General features: G+C 44.0%; 2 protein-coding genes across 3 annotated transcripts in view; both read right to left on the bottom strand.

The window, feature by feature from the left end:
• Positions 1–575: 575 nt before the first annotated feature.
• drc3 (dynein regulatory complex subunit 3) lies at positions 576–8,435 on the bottom strand. The gene is made up of 12 exons (XM_061225071.1): positions 8,033–8,435; positions 7,779–7,895; positions 7,124–7,290; positions 6,306–6,452; positions 5,896–6,015; positions 5,388–5,499; positions 4,696–4,871; positions 4,039–4,170; positions 3,753–3,823; positions 3,093–3,216; positions 2,442–2,573; positions 576–1,062 (listed from the first exon to the last, which is right to left on the bottom strand). The coding sequence occupies exons 1-12, from the start codon at positions 8,181–8,183 to the stop codon at positions 961–963; spliced, it is 1,551 nt and encodes a 516-aa protein (XP_061081055.1). The 5' UTR covers positions 8,184–8,435; the 3' UTR covers positions 576–960.
• A 3,111-nt stretch (positions 8,436–11,546) lies between these two features.
• Positions 11,547–21,873, bottom strand: part of LOC133115317 (inactive rhomboid protein 1-like) — a 44,795-nt gene continuing 34,468 nt past the window's right edge. For both annotated transcript variants that reach the window (XM_061225170.1, XM_061225171.1), the window contains 9 exons: positions 21,099–21,173; positions 20,579–20,740; positions 19,940–20,040; positions 17,651–17,714; positions 17,442–17,536; positions 17,226–17,301; positions 16,025–16,125; positions 15,198–15,351; positions 11,547–14,587 (listed from right to left, as the gene is read on the bottom strand). In XM_061225170.1, coding sequence (XP_061081154.1) covers positions 14,168–14,587; positions 15,198–15,351; positions 16,025–16,125; positions 17,226–17,301; positions 17,442–17,536; positions 17,651–17,714; positions 19,940–20,040; positions 20,579–20,740; positions 21,099–21,173 — 1,248 coding nt within the window. In that variant the 3' untranslated portion in view covers positions 11,547–14,167. The remainder of the gene's footprint in view (positions 14,588–15,197; positions 15,352–16,024; positions 16,126–17,225; positions 17,302–17,441; positions 17,537–17,650; positions 17,715–19,939; positions 20,041–20,578; positions 20,741–21,098; positions 21,174–21,873) is intronic.

Below are 21,873 nucleotides of genomic sequence, written 5' to 3'. Positions count from 1 at the left end.
GAAGCACATTGTCAGGCTCCTCCCACTGAGCTATCTCATTGGATGACACTGCGCATGCCTCAACAGGACTGGACAGAAATTACATCCATCATGACCAAAAAACAAACCCAGTTTTCGCGGTCAGGTACCACCGAACGCAAAAAAGAAAATAATTGTATGGTCAGTGGTAACGATAGTCCAGTGAACCTTTATATGATGTCCATTGGTCATAGGAAGTCGTTTTGAGAAATACATAGCAGGTGCCTCAAAACCAACCGATCTAACCAATAAACCCTGTAATGTCAAATTATCATTTATATGTACTTGTGGAAATGAGGTGATTATTGATGGGTTAACATGATGAGTTTTATCCATATCATTACAATTCTTACAATTCTTTTCTAAGTTATATCTAAGTTATATTTTTCATTCTGTTCTACTGAGCCTTGCTTGTAATTTTCTATCCAATAAGAGCTGGCTGAGGAACTGTGTAAAATGAAATATGAAATATGACATGTAGAGATGCAGTCATTTCACCGTAGCTTTTTTTTTTTTTGTCCCCTAACTGCTGACAAAAGACAAAGTCATTGGCTGAATATTTATGATTCAATGTATTTCACACAAGGACATTTTCAGGTTTAACTTCAGACAGCAAAACTCATGGCTGTGGAAAATGTTACAGAAGCCGAAATGTACGGACAATATCATTTCCACAAGTGTGATTACCAAACAAGTAATACAACAGACATAGATCAGGCCCTCACAACACAGCTAGTACACTGCAGTGCATTAAGACTTTACCAGCACAGGAGAATCCCCCTTACAGAATTACAAAGCTATAGCAGTCACACTGAAACCGCAGTTTTAAAGGTTGAGCTGAACAAGGTGTCTCAAAACCTTAAATATGTGTATAAAGACTACATTTTATGAAGGGGACAGTGATTTAGTGACAGGACCCTGTCTCCCTATCTCTTAGGGAGCTTAGGAAGGATTCAAGTCATCCAGCTTTTCCTTCACGTTGTCAATGTAGTTATGAATCTCTGCGATTCGCTTGCGGTTCCTGGCCACCTCGTCGTGGTGAATCTGCATGGAAACAATGAGGACGATAAGAAAAGTAATGGACTGGATCATAGAAATGATTCAGGAATGCATCAAACCTAACAGACGGTAATTCACTTTTTTCCGTTATTCAGGCAAACCCTTAATTTCAGCCACCAGAAGACCTGTAATGCCTTATCAAATATTGATAAAAAATAACTTCATTTAATACAAACTTGAGGCAATCACCAAAGCGGTCGGAGCAAATCTTTGCCTGATCCTGTTCAGTGCCACAGACATATTGCTTTTGAAAGGATATCATGTGAAATACACAATGATAACGTTATTTGTATGACAGTTATTATAGTACAATAGGTATAGTAAGAACCGGAACCGTACTGTCCTCTAGGGTCCTCTTCACACTTGTTCCTGTGTTTGATCTGCACTTCGTTGAATGTCGCACTGGATAAGAGCGTCTGCTAAACACTTTGTAATCTAATGTAAAGACATAAGATCCAATTCCAACTTTTGGGTGTAATTCACCTTTAAACATAAGTAAGTAAAGCAAAATAAATATAAAATGAGGCTCTGATGGTGGAGGTCCTTTATAAAGCCAGCAGGCTTGTTAGACTCTGTGAGGCTGCTCCACACATCCCCTGCTGTGGAACCTGGTCAGCATTTCCTGCCTGTTGCCCTCTCTGCTTTTGACCTGTCTGACTAAAGCCAAAACAATACAATGGGAGGGCAGGCTGTCTGCTCTCATTAAAAAAAAAGGCTGGATTCATTATTACTATTACTGGCATTCTGGCAGACACTCTTATCCAGAGCCACGTACGTTTGATAAGACTAAGCAGGAGACAATCCTCCCCTGGATCATTGCAGGGTTAAGGGCCTTGCTCAAGGGCCCAACGGCTGTGGGGATCTTGTTGTGGCTACACCAGGATTAGAACCACCAAAATTGCATGTCCCAGTCATTTACCTTAACCACTACGCTACAGGCCGCCCCTATTCATGAAATGTCTCAGAATAGAGGTTCTGATAAAGGTTACTGTTACTAGATCCGCCCTCTGACTTTGAGATAAATGGTAAATGGTTGACATTTATATAGCACCTTTATCCAAAGCACTGTACAATTGAAGCTTCTCATTCACCACCCATTTATACACACACTCACACACCAATTGGCTGCCATGCAAACTCATCAGGAGCATTTGGGGGTTAGGTGTCTTGCTCAGGGACACCTCGACACACCCAGGGCGGGATCAAACCGGCAACCCTCCGACTGCCAGACGACTGCTCTTACCACCTGAGCCAATGTCGCCCCATGCTTCATGAACCTAGGCCCTGAACTATCATTAGATTAACAGCCATGTTCTGGTGCTCCCCCTGCTTTTTGGGGTGACTGCGTTCCCCCTCCTACATACCGTTTTCATGAGGGATGCCACCCAGCTGTTAATCCGAGTCACCAGCTCGTCTTCCCGATTGTCGATCTTCAGCAGGTGAGTGTCATGGGAGGCACCAATGGCACTCATCACAGTGTCTTTATCCACCAATAGCTGCGAAGGGAAGAGAGGGTGGAGTCAACAAACAGCCTATAGCCAGGGCCATTAGGAGAAAGATGCACAAGTGTGTTGACAGACAAAATTTTTAAATGTCAGATGTGTCAGTATACATTTAAAATATTGGGATCAATATTAAAATGTTGTTAATATAAAGTGAAGTGTAATATACTGTTTTATTCCGTACGTATACATACTGTATATTTACAAAATCCCTCAATTTCTAAAACTTGCTTATGTTAAGGTGACATCAATTAATAGCTGAAGACAAAGCAGCCAATTCTTGTTTGGCACTCCACATTGTGTCAGGTTGTATGTCCTTTTATATTAAATGTATTTAATAATATATGCACGACGTTTCCTGAGTATTGTTACATTGCTCTTTGTGGTCTGAGTTTTATGAAGTGTTTTTGTGTGTTTTGGCGTGCAGGAGAGGGGCATGAATATGCACAGACCTAAAATCAGGTGGAAGTGTGTAACCATGGAAACCACGGGCGTGGCGTGGTGTAGACTGACCGCTCGCAGCTCGTCCTGAGACTCCTCCTCCAGCTCGTTCTTGGCCACCTTCTCCAGTGTCGCCATGGAGATCTCCAGGAGCTTCTCGTTGTGGATGTTCTCCAGGTCGCGGCATTGAGCGAAGGTGCAGACAAGGCAGGTTAAGGAACAGGTACAGCTGAGGTGGTGTTCATGCAGGGTTGTGCGCAAAGCTCGCTGTCCTGCTCTCTGGCGCCCCCTTCAGCTCATTGCTGGCACCACAGAATGGAACTATTTCCATGGAGACGGTCACCATTCATCCCCAAGGGAACATGAGTGGCAGAACATTTTTTTTTTTTTCTGCGAGCACTGTTGAAAAATGCACTATGGAAATGCACACACCACACGGACGAGTTTCTACTTCTCCCTCTGAGACAAGATGCCCTTTTACCTCCTTCTTTTGAGCAGACAGACTAGTGCTCTGGCTGCTTGGGTGTGAACACCACAAAAGTTTTAAACTTGAGTGTACGGCATTCACAGCAAGATTCATACTGCAGTCAGATGCCTTCAGAACCCGCTGCTTGCTCTCCCCACTGAAACTGACTGGCTTAGGCGAAAACAGAGTGGGAATATTGGGTAAACCAACTCTACCCTGTAGGGGCACAGTACACACCAGGCCTGCGGATGGTAATAAAAGGATATATGCCCTGTGCGGCCTCGATGAAGCTTGCCACCATGTCAGAGATGTTCCTCTCAAAGTCCTTCACCACATCCTGAAACAAACCGGGGGTAGGGGGGGCATGTTGCGCTTTGTGAGACACTCTGGAGCCCCCATCCTCAGGTCCCATTAGCCCCTCATCCAGACCAGTCCGCCCCCAGGTCCCCCTGCCCCAGCCCGGACCCTCCTGTCCCAGCACTACCCTGCCCTGCCTCGCCCCAGTCCTGTATTTCGCTGACCACACCCGTCCCCACCCAGAGACGCTCTGACCTCCAGCTGGTCGGCCAGTTGCAGCTCCAGGGTCATGAGCTCGTCGTGGAGGTCGCAGGTCTCCTTGCTGCCCTGCCCTATCCGCGCCAGCAGCTCTTCCCGGTCCATCATCCTCTGCATCTCCAGCAGCATCTGTGAGTTTACATTCACAGAGATAACATAACGTAAGGTAATGGCGAGAACAGGCCATTCAGCCCAGCAATGCACGCCTGTACCTACTGCCTAGTTTGCCTAAGAGCGAAATAGTATCTAACACAGTATCAAGCCTGGTCTTGAAAACCCTCAGTGTTTCTGCCTCCACTACATGTACTGGCAAGCAATTCCACACATTGACCACTCGCTGTGTGAGAAAAACCTTGTAATATCTGTACGGAATTTCCACCCCCCAAGACACAGTAACATTCACAGAGATACTGAGACACAGTAACATTCACAAAGATAAAGATTTACAGAGATAATGTTATGCTTAGAGATAGAGATTCACAGAGAATCATAGCTTGCTGAAGTTAATGTTGCACATGGTGGAACCTTATTAGATAGCTAAACCACAATTTAGCTCACAGGGGAACTGAAATTTTGAAAGTGAGGTCAACGGCAATTGGTTATGCAGCAACACTGCACTGAAGAGCAAGCGTGATGAAGGAACCCCTAACTCACCTCTCTCCTCGCCTTCTCGAAGTCCACAATTATCTCTGACGCCACCTGCTGGTTGTCTTCCACGGCCTCGTGGAAACAGTCAAAGAAGCACTTCACCTCCTCATCCCGTGCACGCTTCTGCACCAGGCCCAGCTCAAACAGCTGCACACACAGCGCCACCATCTGGTTCTGGTAGGTACAGCCCAGTCAAGGAGCCCTAAAGCAGCTGCTGAACTCCATTTATCTAATATCGATCAGTGTTTTATGGCGCTTTTTCAGGGTTTGTAGTGGGTTCACACAGGCAGAAGGTAAGATACTTGAATCTTAATGTCTGCCTACATGTCTAATGTATGTCTATGGTTCTGTTTATGGATAATGAAATAGGGACAGGACAACTGTGATATCATCTTACCCTGAAAACTGAGATGAGCTCCACCAGTCATACAGTGCACTGGCAATAACCGACAGAACAACACCAACAGTGATTGGTGGACTTTCTGGCTTAAAATAATGAGCTATTTTAGCAAAATCAAGAACGCATAAAAACCATCAGCTATATCCTAGGAATGAGCTCTGGGGCTCTGGGACAACAATGTGTACAGTATCTGAACATTGTGCCCTCTGCAACGTCACTACTGTCAACAACCACAACATGAAAGGAGTAAAGTAGCCAAGCTGTTCTCAAATGAATGGCTGGCTCTGGAAAGGATATGCATCCACCAGCATGGGCACTCCAGGGAGGTATGCCAGCCTTTCAGCCTCGGTGTCGTCTGCATACATGCCTTCAAACAGCTGAGAACCATTCAGCAAGTCCACAAAGGCCTCCTGCGGGAGCAGCAAGGGGTCGGGCAGAGTGAGCGGGGACTGAGCCAAGCGTGATGGACATGTGCGTTTGCGAATGAGAGGGCGTGAAGCCATTGAGTGAGAATGGGCGGGGCAAAGTGAGAGGGAGTGGAGCAAAGCATCAGTTACAACTTAAGTTTTTTGTTTGAGTACTATCTAGTACAGAGAAGCATGTGTGTATAGTGTATACTGTATGTGTGTATAGTGTGTATACTGTATGTGTGTGTATACTGCATGTGTATATAGTGTGTATACCGTATGTGTGTGTATACTGTATGTGTGTGTATACTGCATGTGTATATAGTGTGTATACTGTATGTGTGTGTATACTGTATGTGTATATAGTGTGTTGACTGTATGTGTGTACAATGTGTATACTCTGTGCTGCTGCAGCTCCTCCTCCTTCTGGTTCTTGGCCTCTATGACTCTCAGCTCCTGGGTCTCGTTGTGGATCAGCTCCTCCAGGGCATACTGATACTTTGCCATAGCTTCCTCCCTCTGCAGCCAAGACACATCCATCAGAGACAGCCAGGAGAACAGAAACACAACATGCTACATCCCAATGAATCACAACCCATCACAATACATTACCATACGTACTAAATCACAATACATCACAACACATCTCATTAATCGCAACACACCATATAACATTTCTGTGTACATTACATCGCAATACATCATAAAACATTCCATTACAATACATCACACAATACTTCACAATGCATTACATTACAACAAATGACATACACAACATCGAACCGGTGTACTACAACTCTCATACTCACAGTTTGCTCATTGAGTAAGCGGAAGTCCAGGTAAGCCAGATCTGGCAGGTAGACTGCTATGAATTCCTTATAGCACTCCTCTGTGGAGACGGGGTTACCCGCCAGGTTCAGGGCGCGCAGATTCTTAAACTTGCGCAGGTAGATCACCTGAATATCAGCGGGAACCATATCACAGTGTCGCGAACATAACCAGTGTCAGATATGCTGTTCCTAGGGCTCACCGATTTGAAGATTCAAAATTCAAATATTTCTTGAATAGGAAATAAAAAGAATTTGGAATTGTTAAAATCAACATTTAAATATGTCATTTTTTGAATGGAAAGCAAGCAGCATTACCAGTTGACCAGAGTCCTCTTGTGTGGTACAAAACTACTGAACAGCTCATGTGGAAATACCTGATAATTTCAGGCACATCTGCTCAAACTGAGAATGTTTTTCACTTCTATTCAAATAGGATTTTTCCTTAGCATCATAAACATGTGTAGCACTACCCATCTTTTTCACCTTGTGTTTTTGGCAAATAATCTAAAAAAGGATTGTGCTAATACAGGTGCAGCCTGTAGCCTAGTGGTTAAGGCACATGATGATCTGGAAGGTTGGTGGTTCAAGCCCTGGTATAACCATGATAAGACCTGCACAGCCGTTGGGCCCTTGAGCAAGGCCCCTACTTTGCTCCGGGGGGGATTGTCCCCTGCTTAGTCTAATCAACAAAAGTGTCAACTAAAAAAAAAAAGATTAATACAGGCTGCAGACTGAAACAGGATACGTGTGTATCATGTGATATGTATTATAATGTGGGCAAGCGTATTAGAACCCACATTGTCCAACTGGGTCAGCTTGTTGTTGCAGATGGACAGGACATGCAGGTTGACCAGGGTGTCCATGTTCTCCATAGTGGAGATGCTGTTGTTGGACAGGCTGAGGTCCTCCAGCTTCACCAGGGCTTCCAGGCCCTCAATGGCCTCAATGTGGTTGAATGACAGGTCTGGGAGAAGATGAGAGGAACACTGAAGGACAAGTCTTCTGAGGGAGGAGTTCTGTGTTTCTGTAGCACTTCTGGAGATCACAGCCGGGGCTGGATCTCACAGAAGGTCACAGACTGAAAGCTTCATTGAATCACACACCCATGGTATTCAAGGCTGTATTTTGCAAGTTCGGTGTACACATTTGTGTGAGTGTTGAATATTGAATATTTCAATTGTGTATTATAAATCTCTGCCAAATGTATTTATCCCCAAAGAACAAATAACTGGTCACTACTTGCACAAAGAGCTTTCAGAACAGTAAACAATTGCCAAGTGTCCTACTCACTGGTTGAATTACACATTGTGTTATTCCCTATTCTGGATATCTTGTTATCTTTTTCTTTTTCATTTTACATGTTATGTTATGCAGAAAATAGCACCATAATACATTTTGGATGGGTGAGCATTATCGATTCTTGTAAAAGATGATAAATAAACTGCTACTTACCAAGCCACACCAGGTTAGTGAGGAATTCCAGTCCTGTAATCTTCTCAATAATGTTGTTATCAAGCTGTAGCTTGGTCAGGGAGGTGAACTGCCACAAGTGGTCAATCTTCAGGATGTCTGCAGTAATCAGAATGCATTCAAATGAATGTTATTTTACATAATTGTTAGGCTGAAAGTGGCGTCTGATGAAAACATGCCAATATGTGTTAGTATTAACTGATGATCCTAAGAAGAAAGTGTCCACATGCTCTTACGTCTGTAATCCAGGCGTAAGTGCAGTACGTCCTTCAGCTCGATAGTCTCCTGCTTGGCTATGACTCCCGCCTGACCCTTTGGACCCTGCTCCTCCACCGCCTGCTGGAGCATCTCCTCGTCCACCACCGTGGGCTCATCCGTGTCGATCATCCCGCGTGTCTACTAAGTTAGCAACTGTTCAGTTGGGACCAAACTTAACCAAGTTAACGTAATGCAATTACATATTTTATTGCATTGTATATTATGGCCAAACTATGACAGAAAGGCGGTAACAGAGAATCGGAGCTACTGTCCAATCGCAGCTGGGCTGACGTTAAATTCGCTTTCTAGGTGACTGCTACTGTTAGCTCCAGTGATATCGTTGTGAAACCTGATCAGAAGTAACTTTGGCGAGCGATGCGTTTTGCTTACTGTCAAAATAGATTTGAAACGGCTTACTGCCACTGCATGCAGTGCTTTTCGAATTATCATACAGCATTACAGACTGGAGCAATCACATTGTATGATACGGCTACCTTGTGAAAACCTACCCTTTCTCACTGTATTTGTCGGAGCGCAACTGCTTTGTTTTGCTGGCTAGTACAGGCTGCAAACAGACGCGTTGCTTAGCAACGAAACCAAGAGTACGTGCGTCTGCTGTTGCGAGGTCGTTACCTATTCAATCTGACCACAATCGCGCGTGCCCCTGACTTTGACTGGCCATTGACAGTTTTCTCCAAAGAAAAGATGACTGTGGCGGATTGAGCATGTTTCATAGTATTTTAAGTCCCACACCTATATACTGAATTACTTAATGTTTACATTATTCAAAGAAACTAAAACAGGAAGTGCCTTAACACAACAGAGCATTTTCCTATATACTGTATATATACCAACTTTGTGTTCAACTTAATTGATTCTAAAAGAGCATACTAACTGGTACTGATAAATGCAAACTACTGTTGCCAATAGGTTATGAATATCAAAATTTCTAATGGTGGCACGGATGGTGCAGTGGGTATGTCCTGGCCGGGGCCTCTCTGTGTGGAGTTTGCATGTTCTCCCCGTGATTGCGTGGGTTTCCTCCGGGTACTCCGGTTTCCTCCCACAGTCCAAAGACATGCAGGTTAGGCTGATTGGAGAGTCTAAATTGCCCGTGGGTATGAATGTGTGAGTGAATGGTGTGTGTGCCCTGTGATGGACTGGCGACCTGTCCAGGGTGTATTCCTACCTTTCGCCCAATGTATGCTGGGATAGGCTCCAGCTCCCCTGCGACCCTGTTCAGGATAAGCGGGTTAGGATAATGAATGAATGATTGAAAATCATTATAATAATAATATCTAATACTTCATTTTCCGAAGATGAAGAACAGAAGATTTGGTTTAAAACTGCATCCCCACCCCTCCAACAGCCACTTTCTCATACACATAGCTCCTGTCCTCCTCTCCTGGAGCTGTCATTGAGATGAATTGGACGATTGGATGATTGGACACGACCACCTTCTGCACTGTCAAGAACACAGAAAACTTGTCAACTTGCACATCGTCTCACTCTGCAACAACTAGGCTGCCAGTTTCAGTGCATGTCATGCACTCACACGCTGTGTTTCTAAACACACAACACACACACAAGCCCCCCCGGACATTAGTGGCGGTTGGGAAGTTGAAAATTGGTGGGGCACAAAACTTTCTACATTTAATTTATCATTTAATCACCCTACACAAACACACACACACACACACACAACCACTGCATTTCCCAACCTCGTGCTCTCTCACCCACGCAGCAACCAAGCTGAAACTTTTTAATGATGCCATACTGAGATCTCATTGAAGGTGACATTTTAAATGTATGCAGCAAGTGTCCTCATTATGCAGCGCTGGCACAGGAGGATGTGACTGGATGTGTTCAGTCCCTGGAGTCAGCAGCCAGAGAAGGTGCTTTCCCCGTAATTAGTTGTTGAAGTAAAATCCTCTCATAACGTACAGCCAGCCCCCCATCAGCAATCTATACAAAGTTCCTCTCCCTCATTCTCTCAGTCCCCCTTCTCTCTGTGTTTTCCTCTGCGATTTTCCAAAGCTAGTCAAACACGAATCACCTCTGATGGGTTTACATGACAGGTGACGTGCGACAGCTTCTAAATGTGCCGATATTGGGTGTCTGGACCAAGTATCTGCACGTTATATCCAGGAACGCTAAGCTCCAGCTTCCAGTGAAAAAATAAAAAACTGTACCATCCTTGTGAAAGTTATACAGCAGAGTGAATGTTATATTTTATAGTAACCTGTTCACATTGATGAAAGCACTTTTAACAAGTTTATGCAGTATATTTTCACATGAATTCAAATTATTTCAGGTTGATTTTTTATTCAATGGCTATACTTACCTTGCAGTGGTCTTTAGGTGTAGTAAGTTTCCCTGCTGGATGAAAATGAGGAGCTACTACACTGCACTCACTTTGAATTGACAGAATTGCTGATATCAATTGTTCAAAAAGAGGCATGTTATCCCATAAGCATATCCTTTGATGCTTTATCTTATGAATGCACAGTAGGCTACATTGTATAACTACCATGAGTGGTTTGCTTACTCTTTACTTACAATGTCTGATAACCAGTAGATTTTGGGTTCAAATCCCAGTTGGATTGGACACCGCTGTTCTTTTCTCTCAATAGATTCAATGTATAATAGCAAGAATGTGTGCTCTGCTAGGACACAGACTAGAAAGTGTGCAATCGACTCATTCAGTGGAAAAATGCAAAGGTTCTCAAGTTAAAAGGTACTTTTGACAGCAGGTCAGTTTCATATCATCTTCACACATCCCAGGGGTCACCGATTATCGTACATCAGGTTAATGTGCACGTTCAGTTCATGAAAATGAATATCCAATAGCTTTGAATGTGTTAATACAGAGCGGAGTACCCCTTAGATAATAACATCTGTGGTGTTAAAACAGAGCGGAGTATCCTGTTAGATAATAACATCTGTGGTGTTAAAACAGAGCGGAGTATCCCGTTAGATAAAAACGTCTGTGGTGTTAAAACAGAACGGAGTATCTCGTTAGATAATAACGTCTGTGCTGCTAATACAGAGCTGAATATGCCATTAGATAATAACGTCTGTGGTGTTAAAACAGAACGGAGTATCCCGTTAGATAATAACATCTGTGCTGTTAATACAGAGCTGAGTATACCATTGGATAATAACGTCTGTGCTGTTATCTAGTCAGATAATAATGTCTGTAAGGTTTGTGATGCAGGGGCCATGAGCGTGCACGTGCCAGGGTCGTCCACGGTGCACAGGCTCTGCTGGCAGCAGGGTAGGGGCTCCATCCTGCTGTGGTGGTACCTGCAGTACCTGTGCTGTCTGCCGGGGCGTGCCCTCCTGCTCTGCCAGCCCTTCCTGCTGCCATTCTGCTGCCGGGCTTCACCCTCCGCCATCGCCATGGGAACCATTGGCATTATCAAGATATGATGAAGTGTTTATTTAAGCTCGGTTTATCAGAGTGAGCAACGTGAACTCAATGTACAAGGGTTTTGAGCCCAACATGTCCCCAATTTATTACATCATTTCTGATGAGAAACTCAGCAGACCTCGGCCTAAAAAATATTGAACTGTCCCTTTAATCCTTAGCCCAGCCTTAGGTTCCAGTTAGTGGCAGGAGTTTCTTGTTGCTGCAATTCATGAATATTCATGAAGAGGCCTGCCAATGAAAGAACATCCAGCACCATTGGTACTGTCATTTGTCACACCCCTTTATGGTCATAGAATGCATTAAACGAGAATGTTCTCTGCAGTTGAAGCTGAAACAAATTTTCTGTTTAACCAATCCTGAGCTGAGCATCTGGTTAGTGTAGAGGATCTATGCCACCATCATGCAAAATAAGTTTTCTGGCATTATTGTCACACAATTAAAAGGGAAGGATACATTCATTAGCACTGTGGAAATTTCAAAACAAACAGGAAGCTGTGTTAAATGTGCAAACAACCAGTGAACAAACCAGTCCACAGATGGTTTACATTCATTGTCTGCCAAGTCCAGTGCTACAAATACAACAACACACCACTAGCTGGACTGATAATCAAGTTCTAATGTCAAATAAATACATGCTGTTTGAACAACTGCATTTCTGGAATGTTAATATGTACACTCACCAAGCACTTGATTAGGAACATTTTTACTTTATTACACCTAATTATTAATTCAATTATCTAATCAACCAATTGTGTGGCAGCAGTGCAATGCATACAATCATGTAGATACAGGTCAGCAGCTTCCGTTAATGTTCACATCAACCATCAGAATGGGGAAAAAATGTGATCTTGGTGACTTTGACCGTGAAATGATTGTTGGTGGCAGACGGTGGTTTGAGCATCTCAGAAACTGCTGATCTCCTGGGATTTTCATGCACACTAGTCTCTATAATTTGCAAAGAATGGTGTAAAAAATCAACAAAAAAATCCAGTGAGCAGCAGTTCTGCAAACAGAAACACCTTGTTAATGAGACGTCAGAGTAGAATGGCCAGACTGGTCAAAGCTGACAGGAAGGTGACAGTAACGCAAATAACAGTGGTATGCAGAAGAGCATCTCTGAACACACAATGCATCTCTAAGTGGATAGGCTACAGCAGCATAAGTCTAAAAAATAAGTCTAATAAATAAACCTAATAAAGTGCTCGGTGAGTGTATAGAGCCGGTATGTATGTATGCCTTAAGAATTAGAACAGTTGAATTATGCTCAAAGGTGCCCACATGCTGCTTGCACTGTACATATGTCCTTTGTACGTTTATATAATGCTTCCATAATGTTTCTATCATGCCTGCTTGCTCCATGAATCATTCTTTTGTTTTTTTGGTGCGGAAACAATAAATCATTTTTGAAAAAGTTAAGAGGTAAAAAAATAAAAAAATAAAAACTAATAATAATCTTTGTGTTGAGAGTTAAATGAGATCCTCCGATTGGCTCAGACAGTCTTTTGGACACAAAGGCATAAGGCATCTACAAGCTTTGGCTACTGGTCCCATGAGAAATGTGGATAAAGAAAAGGTGTGGAAATGAGACTGGTGATAATAAATACTCTAACATACCTGCACAATACTGAGTAAATCACCCATCACCTACATATATATCACAACTGCATTTTGACCGAGCATACCAAACCACACACACAAAACCAGACATTTTCAAACTTATCACCCGATTATAACCGATGTATTATTGATTAGCACAATGGTTCGTGGGGTTTTCTTTTATGTACAGATAATGGAACTTAACAAACGGGATAGGGTGCATGCTAGTGACATGGTTTTATCCCTTAAACAGGCTGTGGACAAATCACTGAAATCAGACACAGGGCAGGAGATCTGCTCAGTATGAAGAACACACAGGACAGACAGAGACAGAACACTCCGGAAGGCGGGGTTTGAGGTTTTCCGTGGCTGTATTGTCAGGTTACTTTACGAGTCAGTGGGCGGGCGGCTAAAACGCAGCCCGGCTTGGCCTTTCATCACTGCTTCATAAGCAATAAACAAAACAAATAAAACCGTTAACATTCGGCCGCTCGGGCAACAATAACAAAAATATGGCAGTACTCTATCAAGGCACAGACGGCTTGTGTCCGTTGTCTTGAGTTGAGTATTTTTTCCCTGGTAGTTTAGGTGCCTCAGAAGGTGCCTGATGACAAATAAGAACCCAGGCCAGGTCTAGGAAGAACTTTTTAAAAAAGTGAGAAATAAAAAGTAAAAAAAAGGATGAAATAAAAGACGAGGGGGGACATCCGTTCTCTGGTGCACCAGAGCCAGCCCTGTCTCTCGCGCAGGTCAAAGGTCAGAGGGTACAGTGGGCCTCGGTTGGCGGTTTGGGCCATACCAGAAGGAGCAGTGCGTAGCGTTCATTCCAGAAGGACTGGCTCACGGAGGAATATTGGTCAGAGGAACGCAATAAGGGTCCTCGGGGCTACAAACAACTGCCGATGGGGTGGGCAGTGTCCGTAACGTTAAGTACGATCGTTAAAAAAATAACAAAAAATAGAAAAACCATATCGTCACAGTTTTACAGAAACGGTGGAGGGGGGGGGCAGCTATGCTCAAACTGGGCCTCGTCCGTCGGCCTGCGCTCCGTCCCCGCCCGACGCTGCCCCCCCCCCGCAGGAGCTCAGTGGAGGTGCGCGTTGAGGTCGTACTTCCCGCAGAAGGTGTCGGTGAAGGGGATGCAGGTGAGCAGCTCGCACCAGTCGCACTTGAAGGGCCGCACGTAAAAGAGCACGGCCAGCCCGGAGAGGAGCCCCAGGAAGGCGGCCAGCGAGGCCAGGATCTGGCAGCGCTTGCGGTACATGTCGGCGCGGCCGAAGCTGATGTAAGGCAGGAAGGCGAAGGACAGCAGCAGGCCCGAGCCGAAGCCGAAGGTGTGGGCGAAGTTGTCGATCCAGGGCAGCAGGCCGAAGGCGAACAGCAGCAGCACCAGGCACAGCAGCTTGGCCAGGGCCCGGCACGGCTGCGCCAGGATCTGCCAGCTCTGGAACAGCTCCACAAACAGGCAGGCCAGGATCCCGAACTGAGAGCCCGCAGGACCCACCTGAGGGGCAGAGTGTGGGGGAGAGTGTGACATCTGTGCTGGAAGGTACACACACAAGCATTCACACACACACACACACACACACATACAGCTGTATTTACTCACACACAGCTGTATCTACACTTACACACACTCAACACACACACAAAAGGACTAACACACTACCACACTCACACACACCAACGCATGCACACATACAGAAAACACATTCAGAAGAAATATTCTGCACATATGAAAAATACATACTGCATATGTAGTACTGTACATTGAGGTGGAGTTGGGCTGTAGGTGATACAGGGCTCAGGTGTGAGTTGGGCTGTAGGTAGGTGATACAGGCTCAGGTGTGAGTGAGTTGGGCTGTAGGTAGGTGATACAGGCTCAGGTGTGAGTGAGTTGGGCTGTAGGTAGGTGATACAGGCTCAGGTGTGAGTGAGTTGGGCTGTAGGTAGGTGATACAGGCTCAGGTGTGAGTGAGTTGGGCTGTAGGTGATACAGGCTCAGGTGTGTGTTGGGCTGTAGGCAGGTGACACAGGGCTGAGGTGTGAGTTGGGCTGTAGGTAGCTGATACAGGCTGAGGTGTGAGTGGTACGGTTCGGGGGTGAGGGTGCACCTCGGCTCTGTAGGGCAGGAAGATGGCGCTGGCCAGGTTGCCGGTGATGCCGCTCAGGATGTAGATGATGGAGATGCGCAGCCAGCCCGCCAGCTTCTCCAGGTCCCTCAGGATGGTCATCTGGAACCCCACCGACACCAGGCAATGGAGGATTCTGGGTAGGGAGCGACAAACACTCATTATCTCAAAATGTCAAAATCACCAGCACTTCTTTCTGCAGTTATGATGTAATACTTACCTAAAATGACAATTCGAATCAAGTTTTTATTTTAAAAAACCATGAATATATATATAATGCTGGGGAATGCCGTTTGGTCACATTCCCAGGTCTTCAGCATGTTCCCAAAAATGTCTCCTCATCCCCCAAGCCCCTTCTTGTGTTTAAAAGCCAAGGAAAACGATTTTCTGTCAGGTTGTGGGGCAGGCAGCCAACTTCTTCCCTTAAGTAATTAACCCAATCATTAAGGCGGTCTAATCTAGAAGTGGACTGGAGTTAGCGTGAAGGGCTAATTAGCCATTTGAGCTCACGGTAATTGATAGGAACAATCGAGCCAGCACACACACAGGGCAGGGGGCCACCACAAGCTGAGTTTGGTGCAGGCAGGGGGCAGACTGTAGCCTAGTGGTTAAGGTACATAACTGGGACCTGGAAGGTCGGTGGTTCAAGCCCCGGTGTTGGGTCGTCGAGCAAGGCCCTGAACCCAAAATTGTTCCAGGTGGGGATTGTCCCCTATAAATTGGACTTTGGATAAAGGTATCAGCTAAATTACATATTATTTATTATTTATTTATTAGTCAGCATCTGGCTGTGATGCTCTGTCACTCACCCCGCGTGCAGGAAGAGGGATAGCCACAGCCTGTAGAACTGGTCTGGGATTTCTGGGTTCAGGAAGGGCAGGAGCCCGCACACGTCATCCATGCAGTGCACCTGGGGAGGCGGGGCGACATTACGCACCTTTACACTCTAAACACACACGCATCACATTCTTATTCAACTCTTTAGAGTTAAAAAGACACCGAAATGTTTTAGTAACTGCATTCATAAGAAATTCATGTTTGTTTTTTTTCCACATTGCCTGTCATTAATGAAACTGCGTTATAACGTCATGGTAAACGTTCATATCCTAACTCTTTAATGTCATCACTTACTATATACACTCAGTGAGCACTTTATTAGGTATTTATTAGACTTTTCTTAATATGATTCTGCTGCTGTAGCCTATTCACTCAGGTTTCATGCGTTGGGTGTTCAGAGATTCTCTTCTGCATAACACTGTTGTAATGTGTGGTTATATGTGCAACCTTCCTGTCAGCTACAACCAGCCAGGACCTTCTCTCGTGACCTCTCTCATTAACAAGGTGTTTTTGCCTGCATAACTGCTGCTCACTGGATGTTTTTTTGGTTTTCGCACCATTCTCGGCAAACTCTAGAGACTGCATGAAAATCCCAGGAGATCAGCAGTTTCTGAGTTACTGAAACCACCCTGTCTGGCTCCAAAAATTATTCCACAGTCAATGTCACTTCGATCACATTTCTTCCTCGTTCAGTGTATACAGTACAAGTTAATTACAGAGGAGCAGCCAAACGTTCTCAGTTTTCGTTAATGCTGTTAACAAGCTCTAAGATTTTGACTGCTCGAAAAGGTACTTGAATCTTTAATCTGCACTGAAAAATTATGTAACTACACAGTGTCTAAAGCCTCAGTTAATAAAGGGGCTTCAGCCATTGCTGCACACAGTCAACTACCAACACTCTCTGGGGTGAAAATAGATTATAAAGAAGTCTGTTATTTCAGAAAGAAAACCTAGGTCTGGGATTGTCGACAGCAACCAGGTGGTTATTTTTCTGTGGAACCCATCGGGCCTGACAACAGTGAGCAAATATCTTATTCTGTCAAACTGGCACACAGGCAATACTTGGCAGAGTGGTGTTTCCCTGGTTGACAGTGTGGTCAGAGTGGTGTTTACCAGGTTGAAGGTGCAGTCAGAGTGGCGTTTACCTGGTTGACGGTGCAGTCAGATACACACCTGGGAACAGAGCGTGGCCTCCTCATGGAAGTAGCCCTTCATGAAGTCACAGTACTCCCGGGATGTTATCTCACACCTGTACAGGTACACACACCATCACCACACCTATACAAAAACACTCTATTGTGTATGAGCATGTGTGTGTGTGTGTGTGTGTGTATGTGCGCGTGCATGCTTGTGTGTATGTGTGTATGTGTCTGTGTTTTCCCTCCTTACCTCCCTTTGGTGCCGATGCAGCAGGGCCGCCCAGTGATGGCACAGTCCATGTGGGGCAGGTTGGTGTGGTTTCCAGTGCTGTACCTGGTGCAGATCTACAGGTACACAGACACTGTCAGAGCGTACAGTGACACAGTGGCCCTCCAGGGTACAGTAGGCCTGCAGGCACTGAGCCCTGTGGCTACAGCTCTCTGTATGCCTGAACTCACCGGCCACTTGGTGATGTCATCGGGCCACTCGTGAGGAGGCACAGAGGCAGGCTCCAGACAAATCCTGCAGTGGTCATGCACCAATCACAAGCAAGAACACAGTGAGTACCACGCACCAATCACAAACAAGATCACAGAGTGCATAAAAATCAATTCAGAATCACCTCACACATATGAATAATCATTACAGAAGACTCCAGTCACAACCCTGGTTTTACCCAGGTGGCAGCACAGATTCTTTAGACTATCCAGATGGTCAACACAGGATAAAAAAAAAAATTACAATCTGTTTATTATTTTCTCAGTTGAATACTCCCACTGAATAAAGGAAGGGGATAACACAATTTCCACAGGATTCTTTAAGGTATTCTTGCCTGTTGAACCTGAAACCAATAGTATGGCTTCTATAACAGTTTTTTACAATCACTTCGACCCTAATCTCACAAGCTTGTGCCCAATTTTCAAAACTTTAGACACAACACTCAAAATGGTAAGCACTTGTAATACAGCCCATTCGCCTGTTCAAAACATGCATTTATTGCAACGTGCATTCATATCTTTGAAGAAGTCTTGCACTTTCAAACTCATCATTCCACATTTTTCATGAAATACTATAGGAACATTGGTTTAGATCGCCCACACAAAAGATACGATAGATTTACTGTTTAGTTGCTTTTACAATACTTTACTATATAGCATGAAAAAATACTTGATACATGTTTCAATATGGTCTTTTTGTGGTTCTAAATAAAGGGAATCGTTGAAACAGTAGAAGAGAGTGGAATCATTGAAAAAAATCTGAATACTGTAAAAAATATATCTAATTATAACATACTGTGGGTTTGTTTCACACTTGTTTTTTTTAGAATTGCAAACAAGCATACTTTTTAGAACTTTTTTTAGAACTTTTCACAGTCAGCACAAGAGCACTGTATGTGGACCAAACTGAATGATTTTTTCATTGCTTTTACAAAAAAATCTGCCTGAACCACCACAAACTATACATTTCTACAGTCCAATTTGAAAATGACTAATAGAAAATAGTGCATCAACTGTAATGCCACTGGTTGTTAGTGTTTTTAGATCATTGTTCTATGATTGACACAAAGGATTCTAGTGCTGGTGCTTTTCCTTTGAGACATGTTCACAGTGGTTTGGTAGTTATAATCCATTTTGTGAATGAAATGAACTGACAAGCTGCATGTTGGTGCAGAGAGTAAGAAGAGTTTTGAAGAAGTGAATTTTTAGCAATTGTAAAAAAACTGTATAGCAACAAAATTATAGGTAGTAAGTGGGGAAAAAATCCTAAACTGCAGTGAAAGACACTGTCCTCTACCACATAACCCACCCCCCACCTCTCTGAAGGAGTACTTGTCGTCTGCCATTCCATTGACCTCTTCCTCCTCCTCCTCCTCCTCTCACTGCTTGATCTCTATTCTAACATGGATCATCTGACTGCTCCATGCTGTGTACAGGTACTCGCTTTGTTGTTGCAGGTGGATACACTGCACCCTTACTCCTGCTCTTAACACTAACACTGTAAAATCAACCATCAGTCATTTGACCATCAGCTCAATCGTGCGTGTCAAAAAAGGTTGAAAACCCCTGGGTGGTGATGAAATATAATATTCAATGATAATGTGGTAAAATTGATACTGTTCCAAAGTAATTGGTGTCAATCGATTTATTTATCCTAAAACATTCATGATCTAAACATGGACTGTTGTTGCTAGTGTTCCCATAACAAATCTGTTTCAATAAAACTATGCTTTAGGAGTAATGTTACAGTTACCATTATGAGTAGCTGGATACATTGGTACGAATGAAAAGTATTTTCAAATGTAATTTGTGTATTTGATTTTGAAATGCTAATACTTTGAAAGTTAAGTTGAGCTATTGTGAACAAGTGATTTGGTTCAGTGATCAAATTATTTTTGGTTTTTTTGTATATTGTAATTGAAAAAAGCGTTTAGAGTTTTGACATTTTTTAAATTTTGATTATCCGTTTTGAGTTTTGTGTCTACAGTTTTCAAAAATTACCTCAAGATTCTGAAATTAGTGTCAATGTGATTGTAAAAAAGTTGTGTGTCAAAGATGCATTTCCTGGCCTTGGGCACTCCTCTTTAATTAATATTCATAAACTACAATATGACACCTGGATCTTCTGTGACCAAGCAAAGACCTCCTAGTGATAGGAAGCAATGAGAAAGAAAGGAATGCAGAAGCTGAATATCTGGTTAGTGCTGAGGGTCTGAGGTGTTGTGCACTGTGTGGCGTATAGCGCCTTACCTGGGGTCCTGGTGGCACACAGAGCCATGCTGACGCACCTTTCCCCCCAGGGGAGGGGCACTGGGGTGTCCCGGCCATTTCACCCACACGGCCAGCGTCGTCTGGGACAGACATCAGACAGTGAAACTCAACACAGGGATCAAAGTTCATCCTCTCATCCTTTAGAGTTAAGACTCCTCATTCTGATACCAATATACAGCCATTGGTCTATTCCCTGGTTTAAACCAGCATTTAGGTTTTTTTACACATTCTCATTTTTCTTTTCTCTCTTTCCCTCTCTCTCTGCAGGACAGGAAACCTTCTGCAATCCGTAACTAAACTGACCAGATGTCATATTTCTCTCCTGCATAAAAATAAGTTAACCAGCAAAGCAAACTGCGCTCCTGACAGACCACGCTGTTCGATGCTCTTAGTTACTCAGCAGCTCAGGCATCAACTCCAGCTCTGCAGCTGTTGCTGTATTCTGTATCCAGCGCACGAGAGCCGCTTCACCCCAGGGTATTATGGGAAAGTCACAGCTTAATGAATCTGACCGAGTCAGCAGTGTAGTTCACAAAAACAAACAATATTACAAAGTCCAGGAGCTGAATTTCAGAAGGGGGCTGAAGGGGGTTGAGGGTGTCGGGAGGCGGGCCTTACGGAGCACTCGTCGGCAGCCGTCTGCACGCAGCCGGAGCGGTCGTTGCGCACGCAGCAGGCCGAGTTGCTCTCCTGCCCCCGCTTCTCCCGGATCAGCTGATGCACCTGCTGGTCCTGCCGCATGCAGGGGGAGAACTTGGCCCCCAGGTGAATCAGCGCCTCCTGCATGGGAGGAGAGAGAACTGCAGTCAGGGAGCGGATATGCGCATGATAGCACATACTCCTGTTTGAGTCCTGTCTGAAGTAGATGTACACACAGACTTGTGGGTGAAATGTTGCTTGTAGCTCCTCGTTCTGCAAATTAATCTGGACTTTTCAGTGGTTTTATGAGAAACTATACGGGTGGAAAAGAGTTTGGATGGATGAACCAAGAATTTACAAACAGCGTTTAAAAGGGTCATTGATTTGTGTGTTTGGAGAGTTACACAAGGTTTCCCCCCCCCCCCTGGTATTAGCTTGTTGCCTGGAGCACAATATTAAGTGCAATTATTTTATGCGCTATGAAAGACTGCTCTCTTACCGAACTTGGTCCAATCCAGAAGTTCTCTTGTTGAACAAATTTAACATTTTCATAAACACCTTTATTTCTTAGAACCTGCAATTAAGAAATACATTAATTAATCAAAAACTATCAGAAAAATTAATCAGAAACTATGTCAAAGAAAAATGTTAAAAATAAAATAAATGTGTCTGTCACACATACAGTCAGGTCCATAAATATTGGGACATCGACACAATTCTCATCTTTTTGGCTCTATACACCACCACAATGGATTTGAAATGAACTTTAACTGCAGACTTTCAGCTTTAATTTGAGGGTATTTCCATCCAAATCAGGTGAACGGTGTAGGAATTACAACAGTTTCTATATGTGCCTCCCACTTTTTAAGGGACCAAAAGTAATGGGACAATTGGCTGCTCAGCTGTTCCATGGCCAAGTGTGTGTTATTCCCTCATTATCCCATTTACAAGGAGCAGATAAAAGGTCTAGAGTTCATTTCAAGTGTGCTATTTGCATTTGGAATCTGTTGCTGTCAACTCTCAATATGAGATCCAAAGAGCTGTCACTATCAGTGAAGCAAGCCATCATTAGGCTGAAAAATCTAAACAAACCCATCAGAGAGATAGCAAAAACATTAGGTGTGGCCAAATCAACTGTTTGGAACATTCTTAAAAAGAAAGAACGCGGTGAGCTCAGCAACACCAAAAGTCCCGGAAGACCACGGAAAACAATTGTGGTGGATGACAGAATAATTATTTCCCTGGTGAAGAAAAACCCCTTCACAACAGTTGAC

Source organism: Conger conger, chromosome 16 (assembly GCF_963514075.1).
Source record: "Conger conger chromosome 16, fConCon1.1, whole genome shotgun sequence".
Lineage (NCBI taxonomy): Eukaryota > Metazoa > Chordata > Actinopteri > Anguilliformes > Congridae > Conger > Conger conger.
The sequence above is the reverse complement of the archived record's forward strand: the minus strand, read 5'-3'. Positions and strand labels throughout refer to the sequence as shown.